General features: G+C 44.3%; 1 protein-coding gene across 1 annotated transcript in view; it reads left to right on the forward strand.

Moving 5' to 3' along the window:
- ATP6V0A2 (ATPase, H+ transporting, lysosomal V0 subunit a2) overlaps positions 1-20,460 on the forward strand; it is a 56,045-nt gene that overhangs the window by 14,892 nt on the left and 20,693 nt on the right. Inside the window, exons 3-9 of the mRNA XM_011988889.1 lie at positions 1,189-1,286; positions 3,460-3,597; positions 5,001-5,089; positions 6,585-6,711; positions 13,924-14,006; positions 15,517-15,610; positions 17,027-17,239. Of these exons, the coding sequence (XP_011844279.1) occupies positions 1,189-1,286; positions 3,460-3,597; positions 5,001-5,089; positions 6,585-6,711; positions 13,924-14,006; positions 15,517-15,610; positions 17,027-17,239 (842 nt within the window). The remainder of the gene's footprint in view (positions 1-1,188; positions 1,287-3,459; positions 3,598-5,000; positions 5,090-6,584; positions 6,712-13,923; positions 14,007-15,516; positions 15,611-17,026; positions 17,240-20,460) is intronic.

Below are 20,460 nucleotides of genomic sequence, written 5' to 3' on the forward strand. Positions count from 1 at the left end.
ATTTTATTTTATTTTTAATGACTGAAACAAAAAACATCTAAAACCACAGCTTCTGGAAGAACCACTTGTTCTTGCCAGTCTTGTACCACTCTTTGAACTTGACCTTGGCCTCCCATTGGGCCTTGCATTTAAGGGCAGAGTCTCTGAAGACCTGATGGTTTTGTCCAAGGGGTTCGCCACAGGGTACTTTGTGGGCATGAGGGCATTATAGTTATAAACCTTCACAAAAGACCTGACCTTTGACCACTTGGCGATCTTCTTGCCCATGGCAACTGTCACTGTGGGGATAATGGTCTATTTTTGCCACCAGAGTGTGGCTGCGGGGCAGTCTGAGGTGCCATCATCAGTGTTCTTCATGAGGATTGGCTTTGTGTCCAGAGTAGCGTCCAGCCACGACTGGCACCACTTTCCCAGGTTTCATGAACTTGCGCATTTCTAGGGCCACCCTGACACTCGCCCCCCAGACTGCCGATGGCAGCGACTGCAAGACCCAGCCAAGCTTCTGAATCTAGTTTTTAACCTCAGTGGTGAAGCAGTGCAGGTTGTCCTCAGCCATAGCTTCAGGGCTGACTGAGAGCTGCAAGAGAGCCTGGCTCTTGGTGCTGGGTGGGTTTCCTGGTAGTAGTTGTGATTTTCTTGATGGACTGATGGATGCCGATCTCTTTCTGAGGACATCTGCAGAGAACTTACGTTGCCAGCTCCCGTAGGGGTATTGTAGGTCTATTACTTGGGTTATTCCTGCACTTCCAAGCGTACCCCTAACCTCTGCTTCATTCTGCACATGTGGAGACGACTGTGACTCAAAAGTTCTTTAACTAGAATATTAGAAATGAAAAAAGTGGGGTGGAATTTCAGAAAAGGTTTGTCCAGGTTGTTGTTCGTTCTATTTATTTATTTGTTAAGTCACTAAGAGACAGAAGACGTTGTTGTTTATTCTGTCACTGCATGCAGATCTCTCTGGGCAGCATTAGTTTTGGAAACAAGGTTGCAGAAAGTGACCAATAAGTCAGTTGGAACAAGCAAGATTTTTGTGCGTTTAGACATTGATTTTTAGATGGCTTGGGAAAGGCTGGGCTTTAAAATGTTTCTGACTGAAATGTATTATAGTACTGAATGCATTATAGTACTGAATACATTTCTGACTGAAATGTATTTTAGTATCTAATTGTTTAACTTTTATTTTCACAGTGTATTTGGTTCAGGAAATTAATAGAGCTGATATTCCCCTTCCTGAAGGAGAGACCAGCCCTCCTGCGCCACCCCTGAAACAGGTTCTAGAAATGCAGGTAACTTGCTTCTGACAAAGCTGTTTGCAGCCGTTGATCTCAGGGGCTGCTTACTTACATATTTCATATTGTCTAATGCTTTTCTGCCTTTCTTCTCAAAACCACGGAAGATGGTGATCTCTCTAGGCAGAGAGATTAAAGACCACTATTATGATTAACCCTCAGTAATAGATTATCTGTGATGAGTTTTAATGGTAATTCAGTTTTCTTTTGCCGTGTAAGGCATATGCTTCCTTTCCAGCTGGTGGTGAACAGAGGCAACAAGAATCAGGCCAGCAAGCCTGGTTGATGATCCTGTACTGTTTCAGAAAGCTCATCCCAGGGTCACCCATGCCTTAGCTGCCTCTTCTTGTGCAAGGAATTGAGGCTTCGGTGGTGTGCCTTCACAGTCCTCCCGCATTTACCCTGGCCCTTCCTCTGTAAATTTTGGAAGCTGGTATGCAGTCTGTGGCTTGTCTCGGGTGGGCCGCAAGCAGCGTTGTGTCACCCTGAGTTCGCTGGCTGGTGTGCTGGGGATACACGTGTCCCTGGTGAGAACACTCACCTGTTCTGTTTATTAATATCCTCCGTGAATTTGTTCCTCACCCTGTGAAGTAGGCCAGAGCTCTTGATGACTCTTCTAAAACAATTATCATTGTGTACCTGACACCATTCGGTAGCTGGCTCCTCTGTGTTTATCTGGGAGGAAGTCTTTCAGCACTTGGTGCAGGAGACTCCAGAGAGAACCCTCCAACCACACGAGTAACAGCAGTCATCTGGCTTGGCCTGTTCGATGGGTCGCTTGTGATACAATTACAAACAGTGATGACTGTGTACAGTGTTTGCAAGGCAAAGCAGAAGTATTGAATGTAGTATGTTAAGTGATTTGTTTGAATATAAGTTTTGATTGACTCAGTGATTTGCTTTACAGATTTTTGCTTCTGTTGTTTTAATACTTAAGTATTTTTAAGGATGTTTAGTATGTAACTAATTATTAAAGATTCTCATGAATTTTTTTTTTTTTTGAGACGGAGTCTTGCTCTGTCGCCCAGGCTAGAGTGCATGCAGTGGTACAATATTGGCTCACTGCAGCCTCCACCTCCTGGGTTCAAGCAATTCTCCTGCCTCAGCCTCCCGAGTAGCTGGGATTACAGGCATGCACCACCACGCCCGGCTAATTTTTGTATTTTTGGTAGAGACGGGGTTTCACCATCTTGGCCAGACTGGTCTTGAACTCCCAACCTCGTGATCCACCCCCCTTGGCCTCCCAAAATGCTGGGATTACAGGCGTGGGCTACCGCGCCTGGCCGATTCTCAGGAATTTTTATCCTCAATTAATTGTGTAAATGTGAGTCTATAGACTCATATGCTAGGAAAATATGTTAGAAAAGATTATCTAAACATATTCTGTGTTGCAAAGAAAGGAAATGTAGACTTAAAGAGGAAGAGTCTTTGATGTGTGATATGGATAAGCAGACAAAGGAAATCCGAGAGAAATGATAGCGCCTGTGGTTAGAGAAGAGGGCCAGTCTTGGGGGTCTCATGCTCATCACAGCCTCCAGAATGTTTTCGCTCATATGTGGCGTGAATTTCACAGAAATTACCAGAATTAGTATGAAACAATAAATGGGCCTATTTATTTATTTATTTTGAGACGGAGTCTTGCTCTATCACCCAAGCTGGAGTGCAGTGGCACCATCTCGTCTCACTGCAACCTCCTTCTCCTCGGTTCAAGTGATTCTCCTGCCTCAGCCTCCTGTGTAGCTGGGATTTCAGGCATATGCCACCACGCCCCGCTAATTTTTTTGTATTTTTACTAGAGGCAGGGAGGGTGAGGTTGGTGGATTACCTGAGGTCAAGAGTTTGAGACCAGCCTGGCCAACATAGTGAAACCTCGTCTCTACTGAAAATACAAAAGAAATTAGCCGGGCGTGGTGGTGTGCAACTGTAGTCACAGCTCCTCGGGAAGGCTGAGGCAGGAGAATCGCTTGATCCCAGAAGGTGGAGATTGCAGTGAGCCAAGATTGTGCCACTGCACTCCAGCCTGGGCGACAGAGGGAGACTCCATCTCAAAAACAAAAACAAAAACAAAACAACAAAAAAACCGCCACTGTTTCTGTTATACTATATGAAGATTATTGGAATCACACTTGGAAGTAATCCGCTCGCTTAAGTAACCATTATTTTGTTTTAGGAGCAGTTGCAGAAGCTCGAGGTTGAACTGAGAGAAGTCACTAAGAACAAGGAGAAACTGAGGAAAAACTTGCTGGAACTGATTGAGTACACTCACATGCTGAGAGTGACACAAACCTTTGTGAAACGCAACGTTGAGGTACTGAACAGCTTGTGAGGAAATACAATTATTTTATAAAAATCTCATTCCCACAGGCTATGTATTTTGCTGTTAGTTTATGTAGATATGTTGCTTTTTTAAAGAGATTAAATTTATTTATTGATTTATTTAGTTAGTTAGTTAACTTTATGTTTTGTTTTTGAGACAGAATTTTTCTGTTGTTGCCCAGGCTGGAGGGCAGTGGCGGGATCTCGGCTCACTGCACCCTCCGCCTCCCGGGTTCACGCCATTCTCCTGTCTCAGCCTCCCGAGTAGCTGGGATTACAGGTGCCCGCCACCGTGCCTGTAATTTTTTGTATTTTTAGTGGAGATTGGGTTTCACCATGTTGGCCAGGCTGGTGTTGAACGCCTGACCTCAGTTGATCTGCCTTCCTCGGCCTCCCAAAGTGCTGGGATTACAGGAGTAAGCCACCATGCCCAGACTTAAGAGATTAAATTTAAACCTTGGTTTTATTTTTCAGTTGGATTATATGACTTTAAATAAAGTTTTAAGAGCCATTCCTGTGTTGGTTGTTTTAAGCAAGTATAATACTAAATATTTATAAAAGGTTTAGTTTGTGGTTGAAAAAAATTTTTATGAGCATGGGAAAAAAATTGAATGAAGGATGTTGAACTCTAAAATTTAGTTTTTCCAAATTGCTAAGTAAAGGAAGTAAAAGAATAATCTATAATTTCTAAGAATAGGTCAGACACAGTGGCTTACACCTGTAATCCCAGCACTTTAGGAGGCCAAAGCCAGAGGATGGCTTGAGACCAGGAATTCAAGACCAGCCTGAATATAGTGAGAATTAATGTGAGACCTTGTCTATACAAAAAATAAAAATTAGCTGAGCATGGTGGTGCAAACTTGTAGTCCTAGCTACCAGGGAGGCTGAGGTGAGAGGATCATTTGAGCCCAGAAGTTTGAGGCTGCAGTAAGCTATGATTGTGCCACAGAACTCAGAACTCCAGCCTGGGCAACAGAGTGAGATCCTGTACGCTGTGTGTAAAAAAAAAAAAAAAAATTATAAGAATAAAGAATAGTCATGTAGTAGCACCTTACAGAGCTAAATATAGAAGAGACAAGTGCATCTGTCCCAAACTTAGTTTCACTTGATATAATAGTGATCTTTGATAAAGTTATTCTATCGTGGATGAAGGCAATAAATTAGATTATAACTGTCTTTTATGTAAATGTCTTCAAGTGGCTTACAAGTAAGGAATGGGGAAGTTATGTTTTCATTTATGAGACTTGAGTTACAGATCTAAGTTACCTTAGAAGGTTTTGCACCCAGATCTAAGTAGTTAGTTAGGATGCCCTATAAACTTGTTTGAAAATTTGACATGAGAAATGAAGTGTCACTTTTAATGAGACACACTTGGTTTCATATGTTTCTTTCTAGTTTGAACCCACTTACGAAGAATTCCCTTCCTTAGAGAGTGATTCTTTGTTGGATTACAGCTGTATGCAGAGGCTGGGAGCAAAACTGGGGTAGGTGACAAGGCCTGGGGTGTCAGGCTTCATACTGCCCTTCTTGTAAAAGCCAGATGAATTCCATAGAAGGGATGAATGGAGACCATTTTAAAGCCTAAGGTTGAATGAAAGAGTGAATATTTATTTAATAAAACACTGTATTCCTATACTTGTTGAGCTGAATTACTCAACTGTATTGACTTTTTTACTTAATACAATGGAAATTTCTTCTTTTGGTATAATGAGCTGGAAAGAAACAACATTTATGTTATTCAGTGTTAGTTCTATAAACCTAAAACAATTGGTCATTCAGGCATCAAATCCTGTCTAGTAGAAACTTGGTGGCTAAATCGAGTTGGTTAGTTTTTTTTATTAATCATACTTTAAAAAAGATCTCCTTCTGCTGTTTATTGTTTCTGCCTACTGAAACTAATGGTAATTTGTTTCCTCGTGTGATTTGTGATTTTTAAAGTTATTATAAGCTCATATTTCACAGTTCCTGATCTGAAGGAATTCAGTGATATTTAGTTTGAGGATGTTTTCCTCCAGAGAGAATTTGTTTTGACATTTGTCAGGTACCTGGGAGTGCTCTGTCAACCTGGAATCATTTATATTTTTCTCAGCATTGGGACTTTTTGTTGATTTGATTTTTGACTGTGCCAGGAATGTCAATTTAAGCCTCAAACCTGAGTGAATTTTAACCTGTGGTTATAAATTCTTAGGGAAGACTTCTCCCTCCATCTAGAACCAAAACGGAAATAAACAAGTTTACATGCAGGCTCCAGGCTCCTTTGCAAGGTGGGTTTTTTCTGGTCCACCTCTTCGCTGAAGGTGTAGCTTTTGTGCATGGAAGCAGTCCCAGCCGGAGAGGGGTGTCAGTTATATCTGCTCACCTTATCCAGATGCAGTGCCTGGCTTCTGTGTCCCATGCTGGCCTTAAACTCAAGGCCTTAAGATACTGCATTCAGTGTAAGAATCAGGACAGCTGTGAGGTCCTGTTTTCCCTTTGAATTCCAAGAATTTCTCTTTTTTTTTTTTGAGACGGAATCTTGCTCTGTCGCCTAGGCTAGAGTGCAGTCACACTCTAGCAACCTCCGCCTCCCGGGTTCAAGTGATTCTCCTGCCTCAGCCTCCCGAGTAGCTGGGATTACAGGTGCCCACCATCATGCCCGGCTAATTTTTGTATTTTTAGTAGAGACAGAGTTTCACCATCTTGACCAGGCCGGTCTTGAACTCCTGACCTTGTGATCCACCCGCCTTGGCCTCCCAAAGTGCTGGGATTACAGGCATGAGCCGCTGCGCCCGGCCAAGAATTTCTCTTTGTTACACGCTCATCTGTACCTTTAAAAAGAAGTTTCAGAAATATTCTACCCGGTATCTGAGATGTTTTGCAGTTGGAGGGCTCTCAGGATGTCTTCACCATTGGTAGAAATGAAGTCTTCATCACTCTTAATGTAGTTTGATAACATTTATTGCTTTCAGTTGACTACAGGTCGACTTTATTGTCTCACAGATTTGTGTCTGGCCTAATTAACCAAGGAAAAGTGGAAGCGTTTGAAAAAATGTTGTGGAGAGTCTGCAAAGGGTACACCATTGTGTCCTATGCAGAACTGGATGAATCCCTCGAAGACCCTGAAACAGTGAGTAAATGTCACCATCACCTTTTAGCAATGATGGACTAACAGCAGAGTTGGAGATGTGGTAGAAAGAATGTTTTTCTCCTGAACCATTTGATAATAAGTTGTTAACCTGATGCCTTATCTCCTCAACCATGTGTAGTGTGTGTAGTTCCTGAAATCAGGGACGTCGTCTTACATTGCCATCACATGACCATCAGTCAGGAAATGAATGTAGATGCATTACTACATCCTGAGCCTTGAATCTCATTCAGGTTTCACCAGTTGTCCTAGTATTGTCAAAGCAAAGAATGTAATTTGGCATCGTATGTTGGATTTAGTTGTCATGTCTCTCTCTTTTTTTAAACTTTCTTTTTTTTTTCTTTAAGGAGATGGGGTCTCGCTGTGTTGCCTAGGCTGGTCTCAAACTCCTGGCCTCAAGCGATCCTCCCACCCAGGCCTCTCAAAGCTTCCCAAAGTGTTGGGATTACAGGTGTGAGCCTCCTCACCTGGCTTGTTTTTTTTTTAAATTTACTTTTTATTTTTGATAGAGATGGGGATCTTACTATGCTGCCCAGACTGTTCTCGAGCCATCCTCCTGCCTTGGCGTCCCAAAGTGTTGGGATTACAGGCATGAGCCACCGTGCCAGGCCTGTCCTGTCTCTCTGATCTCCTTTATTCTGGGACAGTGTCTCAGACTTTCCTTGGCTTTTGTGACCTTGACATTTTAAAATATTACAAGTTGTTTTGGTAGCGTGTCTCTGGGTTTGGGTTTCTCAGGTGTCCTCTCATGATTCTGTTCAGGTCACATGCCTCTGGCAGGAGCGTTGCTGAAGTGAGGCTGTGTTCTTCTCATTGCACTGTCAGGTGCCACACATTTCTGTTTGTTCCGTTACTGGTCGTGGTCACTTTGATCACTTGATGAAGGCACTCCTCTCTAGGCTTTGCTGTGAAGTTACTCCTTTTTTGTGTTTGAAACTGTAAATATCCCATTCGTCATCAGGTTTTCAGCTTCCTCGTTTATTTCCTATTTTATTTGATAGGTTCCTGTTCCTTTAATTATTTATTTTGATATTCACATTCTCCTAGATTTGGCCAGTTGGAATCCATTCAGGCTGGCCTTTATATCCATTTTACACGTTCCCATCACTTTTTGAGCACTTGTTTGTACAACAGGATGTCCAGATGCACGTTGCAATTCCTCTCACACAGCTCTGGAATCAACTGTTTCTTCAAGGAGGCTTTTTTTTTTTTTTTTTTTGAGTGCAAGTCTTGGTATTTTGAAGCCAAGATGTGGCGTCTGGGTGTGCCCATTGGTATTGAGGGGTTGCTTTTCCTTGGCTCTGTCAGAGGTAGCTTGGGGACACAGAGCACATGCACATATACATTTACTGCTGTGGGCCAGTTACTCTCCCGCCACCCCATCCATCCCCATGTACACACCTAACAGCTGTGGGGCTGAATGGTTCAGAAGGGAGGATGGAGGCAGCGGGAGAGACAGAGTCATAGTCACCCTTAAGATATCTCTGTTTTTTAGACTTCACAGTAAAGATAACTATTGCTTTAAATAAGGATGAACTGCTGATCTACTAAAGGTGGAAAAGGAACTTGGTTTTCTTAATTTTGAGGAAAGGTTCTTATTTTTTTTCTAGGTTAGCCTCAGGAATTTTGGCTGCCAGATTAATATACATCCCATAATAAAGAGAAATTTGGTTTTTATTTATTTATTTATTTATTTTTACTTTCTTAGATGGAGTCTCACTCTGTCACCCAGGCTGGAGTGCAGTGGCATGATCTCAGCTCACTGCAACCTCTACCTCCCAGGTTCAAGCAATTCTCCTGTCTCAGCCTCCCGAGTAGCTAGGACTATATAGGTGTGGACTGCCATACCTGGCTAATTTTTTTATTTTTAGTAGAGATGGGGTTTCACCATATTGAAACACGATCAGGAGTTAGGTCTTGAACTCCTGACCTCAAGTGATCCACCCTCCTTGGCTTCTCAAAGTGCTGAGATTACAGGCATGAGCCACCACGCCCAGCCTGTGATTTATTTTTGGTTTTCTAAAATAAAAATCTAATCCGTTTGAAATCTAATCAGTCAAGCCCTTCATTCACCACACACTTGTAATGTTTTCTACTTTTTTGTGACTTTTGTAACTGCCAGTGGCCATCTGTTAATTATCCTTCAGTTGTGACCTTGATGACTTTTTTATTTCAAGCTGATTAAAACTAAGATCAAAACTGTTCCAAGGTAGCATTTACATATTTTTTGAGTTTTTTCCTTATTAAGAGACAATATCAGTAATTCTCATGCAGAGCATTTACTCAAAAATTTTTTTAATAGAATTTGTAAGTTCTCTTATGAGTCTGCAACCTCCACCTCCCGGGTTCAAGTGATTCTCCTGCCTCAGCCTCCTGAGCAGCTGGGACTACAGGTACCCGCCACCACGCCCAGCTAATTTTTGTATTTTTAATGGAGACGGGGTTTTACCATGTTGGCCAGGCTGGCCTCGAACTCCTGACCTCAAGCAATTGCCTGCTTTTGCCTCTCAAAAAGTGCTGGGATTATAGGCGTGAGCCACCGTGCCTGGCCTCTTATGCCAAATTTTTTTTTTTTTTTTGGAGATGGAGTTTCACTCTTGTTGCCCAGGCTGGAGTGCAATGGCACGATCTCGGCTCACCGCAACCTCCGCCTCCCAGGTTCAAGCAATTCTCCTGCCTCAGCCTCCCTAGTAGCTGGGATTATAGGCATGTGCCACCACGCCCAGCTAATTTTGTGTTTTTAGTAGAGACGGGGTTTCTCCATGTTGGTCAGGCTAGTCTCGAACTCCCGACCTCAGGTGATCCACCCGCCTCGACCTTCCAAAGTGCTGGGATTACAGGCATGAACCACCGCACCTGGCCTTTATGCCAAATTTTTATGGAATATGTTAAAGGGCAGTAAACATCTGTGAAGGAATACAGAGAATATCTTGAAAATACGATCCCCATCCCCATGGTTATAAAGAAAATGCATGTCGGCCGGGCGCGGTGGCTCAAGCCTGTAATCTCAGCACTTTGGGAGGCCGAGGCGGGTGGATCACGAGGTCAGGAGATCGAGACTATCCTGGCTAACATGGTGAAACCCCGTCTCTACTAAAAATACAAAAAACTAGCCGGGCGTGGTGGCGGGCGCCTGTAGTCTCAGCTACTTGGGAGGCTGAGGCGGGAGAATGGCGTGAACCCGGGAGGCGGAGCTTGCAGTGAGCCGAGATCACGCCACTGCACTCCAGCCTGGGAGACACAGCGAGACTCCGTCTCAAAAAAAAAAAAAAAAAAAAAAAAAAAAAAATGCATGTCCATTATAGAAAATTGGGAACAATGTAGAAAACAAGAAGAAAAAGAAGTCACTTGCAATCTCCTATTCTGAGCCACTGTTAACATGACAAGTGTATGTTCTTTCAGTCTTTTTCTGGGTAAGATAGGGGTATTTTATTTGGTAACTTTTACTCAGGTTCTAGGATTTGTTTATAGTGTCAGGTTTAGTGTCTTTTGGGTTCAATGTCTGACCCTCTTGAAGTCATTACAGTCCTTAGAGGCTATTTTTAGCCATTTTCCCCCATTGGTGTCATTTCTAAATGCTGACCATTCTCTCTACATCAAAGCTAGACATGGGCGCTTTCTTTGGTTGTATAGTTTGTGTTTTTCTGTTGTGTGTGGCACTTCTTCTGCCTTGTGCCTTAAGTGGTTGTGTTCGTTGACACACTACCATGTTGCCCAGGCTGGTCTTGAACTCCTGGGCTCAAATGATCCTCCTGCCTCTGCCCCACAAAGTGTTGAGATTACAGGCCTGGGCTCAAACGATCCTCCTGCCTTGGCCCCCTAAAGTGTTGGGATTACTGTTCCCAGCCTCTTTTTCCTGGTTCTAACTCTTTTCTGACAGTGTGAAGTCGGCTTCCATTATCCTCAACGTGTCTAGTGGGTGGCTCCATTAACTGACATCATTTATTCATTGTATTCATTCTCCCAGCCACATCCTCTATCTCCTCCTCCTGCCATCCCCTCCCTCCCACCACCACCTGCCCATGCTATGCTGTAGCTCCCCAGTCTGTGCTCTCCTGTTCCCTGGGCCCAGGGCTCAATTTTTGGACAGCTTCTCTCTCATTTCTGCCTTTAGGGATCTCACATAATTTTATGATTTTAAATACCATGCCTCAAATGTATATATCCCTAGCTTGGACCTGTCCCCAGAATACTGGACTTTTATGTCCATCTACTTCATATCTCCGTTTAAGTATCTGGAAGACCGTTTCTGCTTTTGCCTAAAACTGAACATCTGATCTTTCTTCCCAAACCTGCCCTTCCAGACCCATTGATCTAACTGCCCAGGCTGAAAGCCCTGGGTTTCTCCCCACTCTTCTCTGTTTCTCACATCTGACTTGAATCCCTCAGCAGATCTGGTGGCCATCTCTTCTAAAGAGAGAGTCCAACTGCTTCTCCTTGCTCTGCCTCCCTCCTGGTCCAGGTCTCGTCCCGCACCTGCCTCGCCTGACTGGGCTCCTGCTCCTGCCTCTGCCTCAGCCTGGTCTCTTCTCCTGGCATCCAGAATGATCCCCAGGAAACCACAGTCAGATCATTTCATTCCTATACTCACAACCCTCCAGGGGCTTCCTGTCTTCCTCAGCAAAAGCCCTGTGGAGCCGCACAGTGGGCCTGTGGCCCTCGTCATATCTGAGCTGGTGTTACTATGTCTCTCCCCGGCGATGCTGGCCTCCTCAAGTCTCCCGACCGTGCTTCTGTGTGTGCTTCTCCTCTGCTTGGAAGTCTCTTCTCCCAGCGACCATGGGGCTTGCGTCCTCACCTCCTGCAATTTTTTTTCCATTTACCCTGACTTGAAGCTCACCTGCGTTTCTTTATTGCTCAGATGTCACCTTCTCGGGGAGATCTTCCTTGCCCGTCCTATGTGAGATCACAGTGCCCAAGCCTGCCCTCTCTCCGCTCTCTTCATCCTGCATCTGTTGTGTATAGCACTTATCTCTACCTGGCGTACTTTCTTTGTTTCTTTTGCTGTCAAGTTGAATATAAGTTTAAGTTCCCTTCCCCTCCCAGGTCAGGGATTTTTGTCAGTTTTCTTCACTGCTATATCCTTAGCACCTATAATAGTGTCTCGCAAATAGGCTAAAAACCTATTCAGTTTTTATAGAATTCTGCTTTGTCGGATATTTGTAAATGCAGGGTGATTCTTATTATTTACAGTAGTTTTGCTTCATAAAGTCACTGAGGGCCGAGCACAGTGGCTCATGCCTGTAATCCCAACACTTTCAGAGGCCGAGGCGAGCGGATCACCTGAGGTCAGGAGTTTGAGACCAGCCCGACCAACAAGGAGAAACCCCATCTATACTAAAAATACAAAATTAACCGAGTGTGGTGGCGCATGCCTGTAATCTCAACTACTCGGGAGGCGGAGGCATGAGAATCGCTTGAACCCAGGAGGTGGAGGTTGCGGTGGGCCGAGATTGTGCCGTTGTACTCTGGCCTGGGTAACAAGAGAGAAATTCTGTCTCAAAAAAAAAACAAGTCACTGAAATCTCTAAATTATCAGCTATGGAAAAACTCACTGCTCCTAGGGGAAATACAGGAGTTGAGTCATTTACATTGAGCTCCCAGCCAGCAGCTCTGTGACTCGAACCTGAATGAAGTGTCCCTAACACACGCTACATCTCCGTCAGGCACATCGCAGCCATCTTGTGCTCAGGACTGTTGGGGGAACCAGCCCCCAATATTTCAACGTAGGTCCTTTCTATTTTCCCTAAGTGTCGGCCGGTCTGAGAAATAAAGAGTACAAAGAGAGGAATTTTACAGCTGGGCTGCTGGGGGTGACATCACATATTGGCAGGTCCATGATGCCCCTAAACCACAAAACCGCAAAACCAGCAGTTTTTATTAAGGACTTTAAAAGGGGAGGGGGTGTATGAACAGGGAGTAGGTCCCAAAGATCACAGGCTTTAAAGGGCAGTAAAGATCACAAGGCAAAGGGCAAAGCAAAGATCACAAGTCAAAGGGCAAAATTAGAATTACTGATGAGGGTCTATGTTTGGTTGTGCACGCATTGTCATGATAAACATCTTAAACAATAGAAGACAGGGTTTGAAAGCAGAGAACCGGTCTGACCTCAAATTTACCAGAGTGGGATCTTTCCCCCACCCTAATAAGCCTGAGGGTACTGCAGGAGACCAGGGTGTATTTCAGTCCTTATCTGAACCGGATAAGACAGACACTCCCAGAGCTGCCATTTACAGACCTCCCTCCAGGAATGCATTCCTTCCCCAGGGTATTCCTTGCTGGAAAAAGAATTCAGTGATATCTCTCTTACTTGCACGTCTGTTTATAGGCTCTCTGCAAGAAGAAAAATATGGCTCTATTCTGCCCGATCCCACAGGCAGTCAGACCTTGTGGTTCTCTTCCCTTGTTCCCTGAAAATCACTGTTACTCTATTCTTTTTCGAGGTGCACTGATTTCATATTGTTCAAACACACATTTTACAATCAATTTGTACAATAGTGTTCCTGAGGTGACGTACATTCTCAGCTTACGAAGATAACAGGATTAAGAGATTAAAGTAAAGACAAGCATAAGAAATTATAAGAGCATTATTAGGGAAGTGATAAATGTCCATGAAATATTCACAATGTATGTTCAGAGATTGCAGTAAAGACAGGTGTAAGAAATTATAAAAGTATTACTTTTGGGAACTGATAAATGTCCATGAAATCTTCACAATTTATGTTGTTCTGCCACGGTTCCAGCTGGTCCCTCCGTTCAGGGTCCCTGACTTCCCGCGACACAGGACAACAGACTACACCTCAGCCCTACACTTGGGGCTGTTTATACTGTGAAATCACCAAAAAAAACACAGAAGTGTGAAAAACATGACACCAAACAGACTCTGAAAAGGACGCTTGGTGATAGTCTGAGAGTGGAGATGGGAAGGGAGGGCGTCACCTTGCTGGACTTTACCTGGGAACCTGGGTGTCGGGTGCCTAAAATTTTTGGCTGCTGTGCACATGACTGAAAGTGCTCTGTGGATTGATTTGGGGCTGTTATTACAAGTAGGTGAATTTGTAATTACAGAATCCTCAAATAAGGAGGATTGACTGTTTTGAATTAATGAATGAACGCTTTGACAGTGTTTGAGCTGCCAAAGTTCTAGAAGTTCTACACACAGAAGTAACACTTACTCTTATTCATTCTTTGTAGGGGGAAGTCATAAAATGGTATGTCTTTTTAATATCCTTTTGGGGAGAGCAGATTGGCCACAAGGTTAAGAAGATTTGTGATTGGTAAGAAAAAGAAACATTTCATTTATGTCTTTATATTCAACCACCTCAAGTTTTCCTTCAATATCCCTCTGGAGTCAGAAATAGAGTGGCTGCTAGTTTTTGTTATATGATTTCTTTGCTGCACTGTCAAGTTCTTAAACATTTAATTTGTCATCTCTCTTACCAATGCATTACTTAAAATAATTTAAAAGTTGAGACTGTGTTAATAATATTACTAGAATTGACTTTTTTCTTTGGGGATCAAGGCTTCAGATTGGTTGAAAAAGGAATGAAGTTTTCATATGTTGTGATTTCATGTTGCTTTGAGCTGCCCATTGGGCTTATCTGTTATCACTGAGCATGTGGCACCACTTCTATCCTGGGTACCCTGGGGCAGGGTGTGGCATGTGGTGAGTAGGGGTGCTCAGGGGCCTGTCTGGATGCATAGTCTCCCTGTGTCGCTCTCTCATTGGACTCACTTGGACAAGTGACCAAGCCTCAGTTTCTTCATCTGTAAAAGGGGAGAGTGATTGCTTTCTTACAGGTCTCTTAGGACTAAATGAGATGATCAGGTGAAAGATGTCAGTTCGACAAAAGCCATCAGTAATTTTGAGTTGTGTGACTTACTCCTGTCAGCAAATGGGAACATAAGCAAAAGCCAAACAAAGTCAGAAAACTCAAAAGAACACCCCTTTGCTTTCTTCCACCAATGGAGAACTCAGCTTGCCTTGTTTCTTGCAGGGTGGAGGGGGGTTTGGGTGTTTTCTATTTACTAGAATTTGGTTCTCAATTGGTGGAATAGAAAGTAATTTCAGGTGTCCCCTGGATAAGCCTTTTATTTTCATAGACAGATATTTGTTTTACTATCGATTAAAAAACTATACCCAGCTCAGCAAACCCATGATTTCACAGATATTGTTGCTTAGGATAAGGCTAGAATAGGTATTTAATTTTTCAGAGGCAGAACTTAAAGAAAAATAAAAGTATGGTGTTAACATATGAAGGTGGTCTGGGAATGACTGCAGTTTGGGGACACAGCTCGGCATTCCCCCATGCAGTCTGGGTGCCGAGTGGCCCTGAGAGGAGCCAGGGAGACTGCAGACTCTGTCAAAGGCAATTGCTAGGAAGCCAGAACTCTTTTCTCCTTTTGTTTTTGTGTGTGTGTGTGTGTGTGTGTGTGTGTGTGTGTCTGTGTGTGTCTTTGTGTTTGTGTTTAAACCTGTTCAGTGATTCCAGGCCCAAGGATATTGTTGAATTTTAGGAAGCTGGAATAGGGAATGAGCTGCCAGGAATCATTGAGGGCAGGAGTGGAATTTGGATCCAACAGGGAGTTTGCTAAATTTGTCTCACTCAGCAGGTGGTTGTTGAGCATCTGTATGCACGGCCTGACCAAGGGCGGATGCCTGCGTCTGCACCCGTGTCTCCCAAATGACTGCTTTCATTTCGTTTTACCAGAAGATGTGCCAGGGAGGTGAATGTGTTTAGTTCTAGTGTTGACAGATGTGAGAGCATGTTCAACTCTGTCTTCCAGCTACCACTGCCATGTGTACCCCTATCCAAACACAGCCGAGGAGCGGAGGGAGATCCAGGAGGGGCTGAACACCCGCATTCAAGATCTCTACACTGTGAGTAAGCCGGGAGCGGATGCCTCCTTATCTGAGGGCTGCCAAACATTTACACATACATTTTCTCTGTTTTTTTAACATAGATAATATCGGTCATAGACAAATCAAGATGTTCTAGTGAGATTGGAATGTTGCTTCCCTCCCTCTTCCCCATGGAAGTTTTATTTTAGCAACATGTTAGGAACCTGAGTAGTAATGACATGGCTTTAAACAAATATTCTGTGGTCACCTTTGATATGTTGGATGGTAATTCTTTTTTCTTTTTGAGACGGTCTCGCTCTGTTGCCCAGCCTTTGAGTGCAGTGGCGTAATCTCAGCTCACTGCAACCTCTGCTTCCTGGGTTCAAGCAATCTCTGCCTCAGCCTCCCGAGTAGCTGGGATTACAGGCGTACACCACCATGCCTGGCCAACTGTGGTATTTTTAGTAGAGGCAGAGTGTCACCACGTTGCCCAGGCTCGTCTCAAATTCCTGACCTCAAATGATTCGCCCACCTCAGCCTCCCAAAGTGCTGGGATTACAGGCGTGCGCCACCACACTCAGCCTGGATTGTAATTCTTGTAATCCTTTTTTTTTTTGAGGTGGAATCATGCCCTGTTGCCAGGCTGGAATGCTGTGGTGTAATCTCAGCTCACCGCAGTCTCTGACTCCCAGGTTCAAGCAATTCTCCTGCCTCAGCCTCCCGAGCTGGGATTACAGGCATGTGCCACCAATCCCTGCTAATTTTTTTGTATTTTTAGTAGAGAGGGGGTTTCATCATGTTGGCCAGGATGGTCTTGATCTCCTGACCTCGTGATGCACCTGCCTCGGCCTCCCAGAGTGCTGGAATTACAGGCATGAGCCACTGCCCCTGGTCTGGATTGTAATTCTTGATCACCCAAGACAAGCCAGCCCCAGTTAACATGGTGAGGGCATTATTTTACCAGCAGGATTTAAATTCATTTTTCTCCTGATGACAGTGAGGATTCTTGTTGGCAAGAAGTGTCCTTCTGACTCAGTTAAGCGAGAGAGGATTTCTTGGCAGGGTGGGATGGGCGTTGGTGGCTCACAGGGTTGATGAGGCGAGGCCAAGCTTGGGAATGGGTAGGAACCCGGGGAGCTTGCTGGACCCTGGTAGACCACCATGCTGCTGCAGTGACAATGACGTCTCACCATTTCCTGTGCCCCAGGGTCATGTTCTCCAGAGGCAACCTCCCAAAATAGGGCATCTGATTGACTGAGCTTAGATTTTTCTGCCCACCTCCGAGTGGTACTAGGGGCAGGGAGGAGAAGGAAGGAACGGCTCCCTTAGCTGCCACCAGGATAGGCAGATGCCTGGAATGATCCTCTGTCAATGGGGCGAAAGTCCTCTAAAGGAAGTCGGGTGCCAGGTGGACAAAAACCAAAACATGCCCATTCCACTGTTGTTCTTCCCTAGGTACTGCACAAAACCGAGGACTATTTGAGGCAAGTGCTATGTAAAGCTGCCGAGTCTGTCTACAGCCGTGTGATCCAGGTGAAGAAAATGAAGGCCATCTACCACATGCTGAACATGTGCAGCTTTGACGTGACCAACAAGTGCCTCATTGCCGAGGTCTGGTGTCCCGAGGCGGATCTGCAGGACCTGCGCCGGGCACTGGAGGAGGGCTCGGTAAGGCTGCCTTCCTCTCCTCTGCCAGGAATAGAAGAGAGACTGATGGAACTGATAAATTCCGAGAAAAAAAAGAAGGGAGAATTTCATAGAGTAATGAGAATGCACTGTGTTGACTCTTCTTTTTTTTTTTTTTTTGAGACAGAGTCTCACTCCATTGCCCAGGCAGGAGTGCAGTGGCACCATCTCAGCTCACTGCAAGCTCCGCCCCCCAGGTTGATGCCATTCTCCTGCCTCAGCCTCCCAAGGAGCTGGGATTACAGGTGCCGACCACCACAGCCGGCTAATGTTTTGTATTTTTAGTAGAGACAGGGTTTCACTGTGTTAGCCAGGATGGTCTTGATCTCCTGACCTCATGATTCACCCGCCTCGGCCTCCCAGAATGCTGGGATTACAGGTGTGAGCCACCACGCCCGGCCATGTTTTTTTTAAGATATTAATTTAAAAAATTAAAATAGAGATGGGGTTTTACTCTGTTGCCGAGGCTGGTCTCAAACTTCTGGCCCCAAGGGATCCTCCTGCCTCAGCCTCCCAAAGTGCTGGGATTACAGGTGTGAGCCACTGTGCCCAGCCTTGGCTCTGTTTTGGAACTGAAATTATGGTGAGCTACTCATTCAAAGGTGTATGTGTGTACATGTGTTTTTACATTGCTCTTTTGAGTAAGTAATTCATTCACATGGTTTAAAAGTGAAAAGAAATAAAAGAGTATGAAAGACACAGTTCAGTGGCTTCCTCCCACCCCATAGCCTTACTTGTCCACTTCCTCTACTCAAAGATAACCATTACTTCAGTTCTGTTAGTTCTTTGAGTTTCTTAACCATAGATAAGCAGATATGAGTAGATATTATTTTTCTTTCTTTTTCTTCACAAAAGGGCGCTATTCATACTATTCTTTTCACTTAATAAAACTTCTCTATTTTTCTTTTAACTGTTTAATATTCTGTTGTGTGCATACCATGGTTTATTTAACCAGTTTTCTGGTCATTTAGGTAGTTTCCACTTTTACAGATAGCACTATGATGTCAAATCTATTTGTAGGATAAATTCCCAGAAATGGAATTGCTGGACTGATGTTGATAGATGTTGTCAGCTATTGTATTTCTCTCATTATGAGTGAAGGGGAATACCTTTTTTTTGTTTAAGAACCCTTTGGCCGGGTGCAGTGGCTCACACCTGTAATCCCAGCACATTGGCAGGCCGAGGCAGCTGGATCACGAGGTCAGGAGATTGAGACCAGCCTGACCAACATGGTGAAACCCCATCTCTACTAAAAATACAAAATTAGCCAGGCGTGGTGGCACATGCTTGTATCATGCCTGTAATCCTAGCTACTCGGGAAGCTGAGGCAGGAGAATCGCTTGAACCCGGGAGGAAGAGGTTGCAGTGAGCCAAGATGGCGCCACTGCACTCCAGCCTGGGCAACAAGAGCAAAACTTTGTCTCAAAAAAAAAAAAAGAGCCTTTTAAATTTTCTTTTTTTGGTGAACTGTCTGTTCATATTCTGCAGCCATTTTCCATCATATATTGGCCTTTTTCTTGCCAATTTCTGTTGGCTCCTGGTCTGTGACACGAGTAAGAATATTTTCCCTGGTTTGTCCCTCGTCTTTTGACCTAGGATGTTTCTATTTGTTTGTTTGTTTGTTTTGGCCGTGCACAAGTTTTTGTTAAATATAGTTGAACTTATCCATCTTTGCTCTTACACCTTCCAGATGTTGAATCACAGGCTTTTCCCACTGCGAGATTCTAGTATAATTCTTCCATGTTCCTGTGAGGTTTTCTTCTACATTAAACTCGGTTTTTGGTCATGGAAAGAACAGGTTTACGTATTTCAAGTGACAATTAAAGGAACACCTTTTTCATGAGTGTTTTGGTTATGTGACCTTGTCTCATTGCATAATTCTGTGATGATACAAATGTAAAATATAATGTCCATTATGACATCAACATGAATACGCAGTACTGAGAAAGACAGCAACACATAAATAGTATTTTGTTATTTAGAGTATGAACCACCTATTTGAGAGATAAACACAGATGATTCTTCTTTTACTGAGGTGACATGAGTTTGAGGGACATGACTAGTACTCCTGTTATATGTGGTATGTGTGCTGCTTTGTAACTTTCAAGGTGGCTGCATTCAATTCAGATCGAGCCCATGGTGCTGTTTCTCCGTCTCCCGCGTGCACACGCGCTGGGGTCTCTGGATCGAGCCCATGGTGCTGTTTCTCCGTCTCCCGCGTGCACACGCGCTGGGGTCTCTGGATCGAGCCCATGGTGCTGTTTCTCCGTCTCCCGCGTGCACACGCGCTGGGGTCTCTGGATCGAGTCCATGGTGCTGTTTCTCCGTCTCCCGCGTGCACACGCGCTGGGGTCTCTTGAGAGCTGCGTATTAAGGCCTCAGTGGCCGCGTGGCCACCTCCCGCTGCATAGCTGTTCTTTGCTCTGCTTGTGCACTCCGACTCTTGGTTTCCCATCAAGGGTACTGAGCTCTCAGCCCACGTCTTACTGCTCACAGTCGCCGTCTCTTCCCTTTCCTCTGTTATTTTTCTCCATACGTTTTTAGTTTTCTTGAAAAGGAGCTGGCTTTCGAAGATAAAAGCAGGTGACTGAGACATTCTCCAGTGTTGATGAAGCCTGGCTCATCACCTGCATCCCCACACCTCATGAATCTGGCTCTTCACGGTTGCCTTGGTAGTCAGCTCCTGTCTACAGGATGCCTTTTTTTCTGTCGCCAAGATTGAATTTGATCAGGCACACAGGGGACTCACATGCGGGACTCCTAACAGGCTTTGCCAGGCGGAAGAGGGGAGTCTCAGCCTCCAGTCTGCAGATCCCAGTTCTTGGGTTCATGTCTCTCTAGTCACTTGGCTGCCTGAAGCTCATTCCCTAGAGATGCCTCACAGAGGCTTGCGAGAATCATATTCCCTGAATTCTCACGTTGATCACAGTAGCTGTCTGCTGCTTTTTATAATTGGGAGTTAGTTTTTCTGGAAATAAAATTCTGGGCTCATTTTTTTTCCCCTTGAGTATCTTACACATGTTCTTCCATCTTGTTCTGGCACCATGCTCCCAACAAAAAGCCTGATGCTAATCTAATTTTCTTTTCCTTGTAATTCTTGCGCTTTTTTAGTTTAGTTTAGTTTTGTTTTGTCTTTAAAGACTGGTGATTTTCAGCCTGGGCAACATGGTTAAACCCCATCTCTACAAAAAAACTTAAAAATG

Source organism: Mandrillus leucophaeus, unplaced genomic scaffold, assembly GCF_000951045.1.
Source record: "Mandrillus leucophaeus isolate KB7577 unplaced genomic scaffold, Mleu.le_1.0 Scaffold34, whole genome shotgun sequence".
NCBI lineage: Eukaryota > Metazoa > Chordata > Mammalia > Primates > Cercopithecidae > Mandrillus > Mandrillus leucophaeus.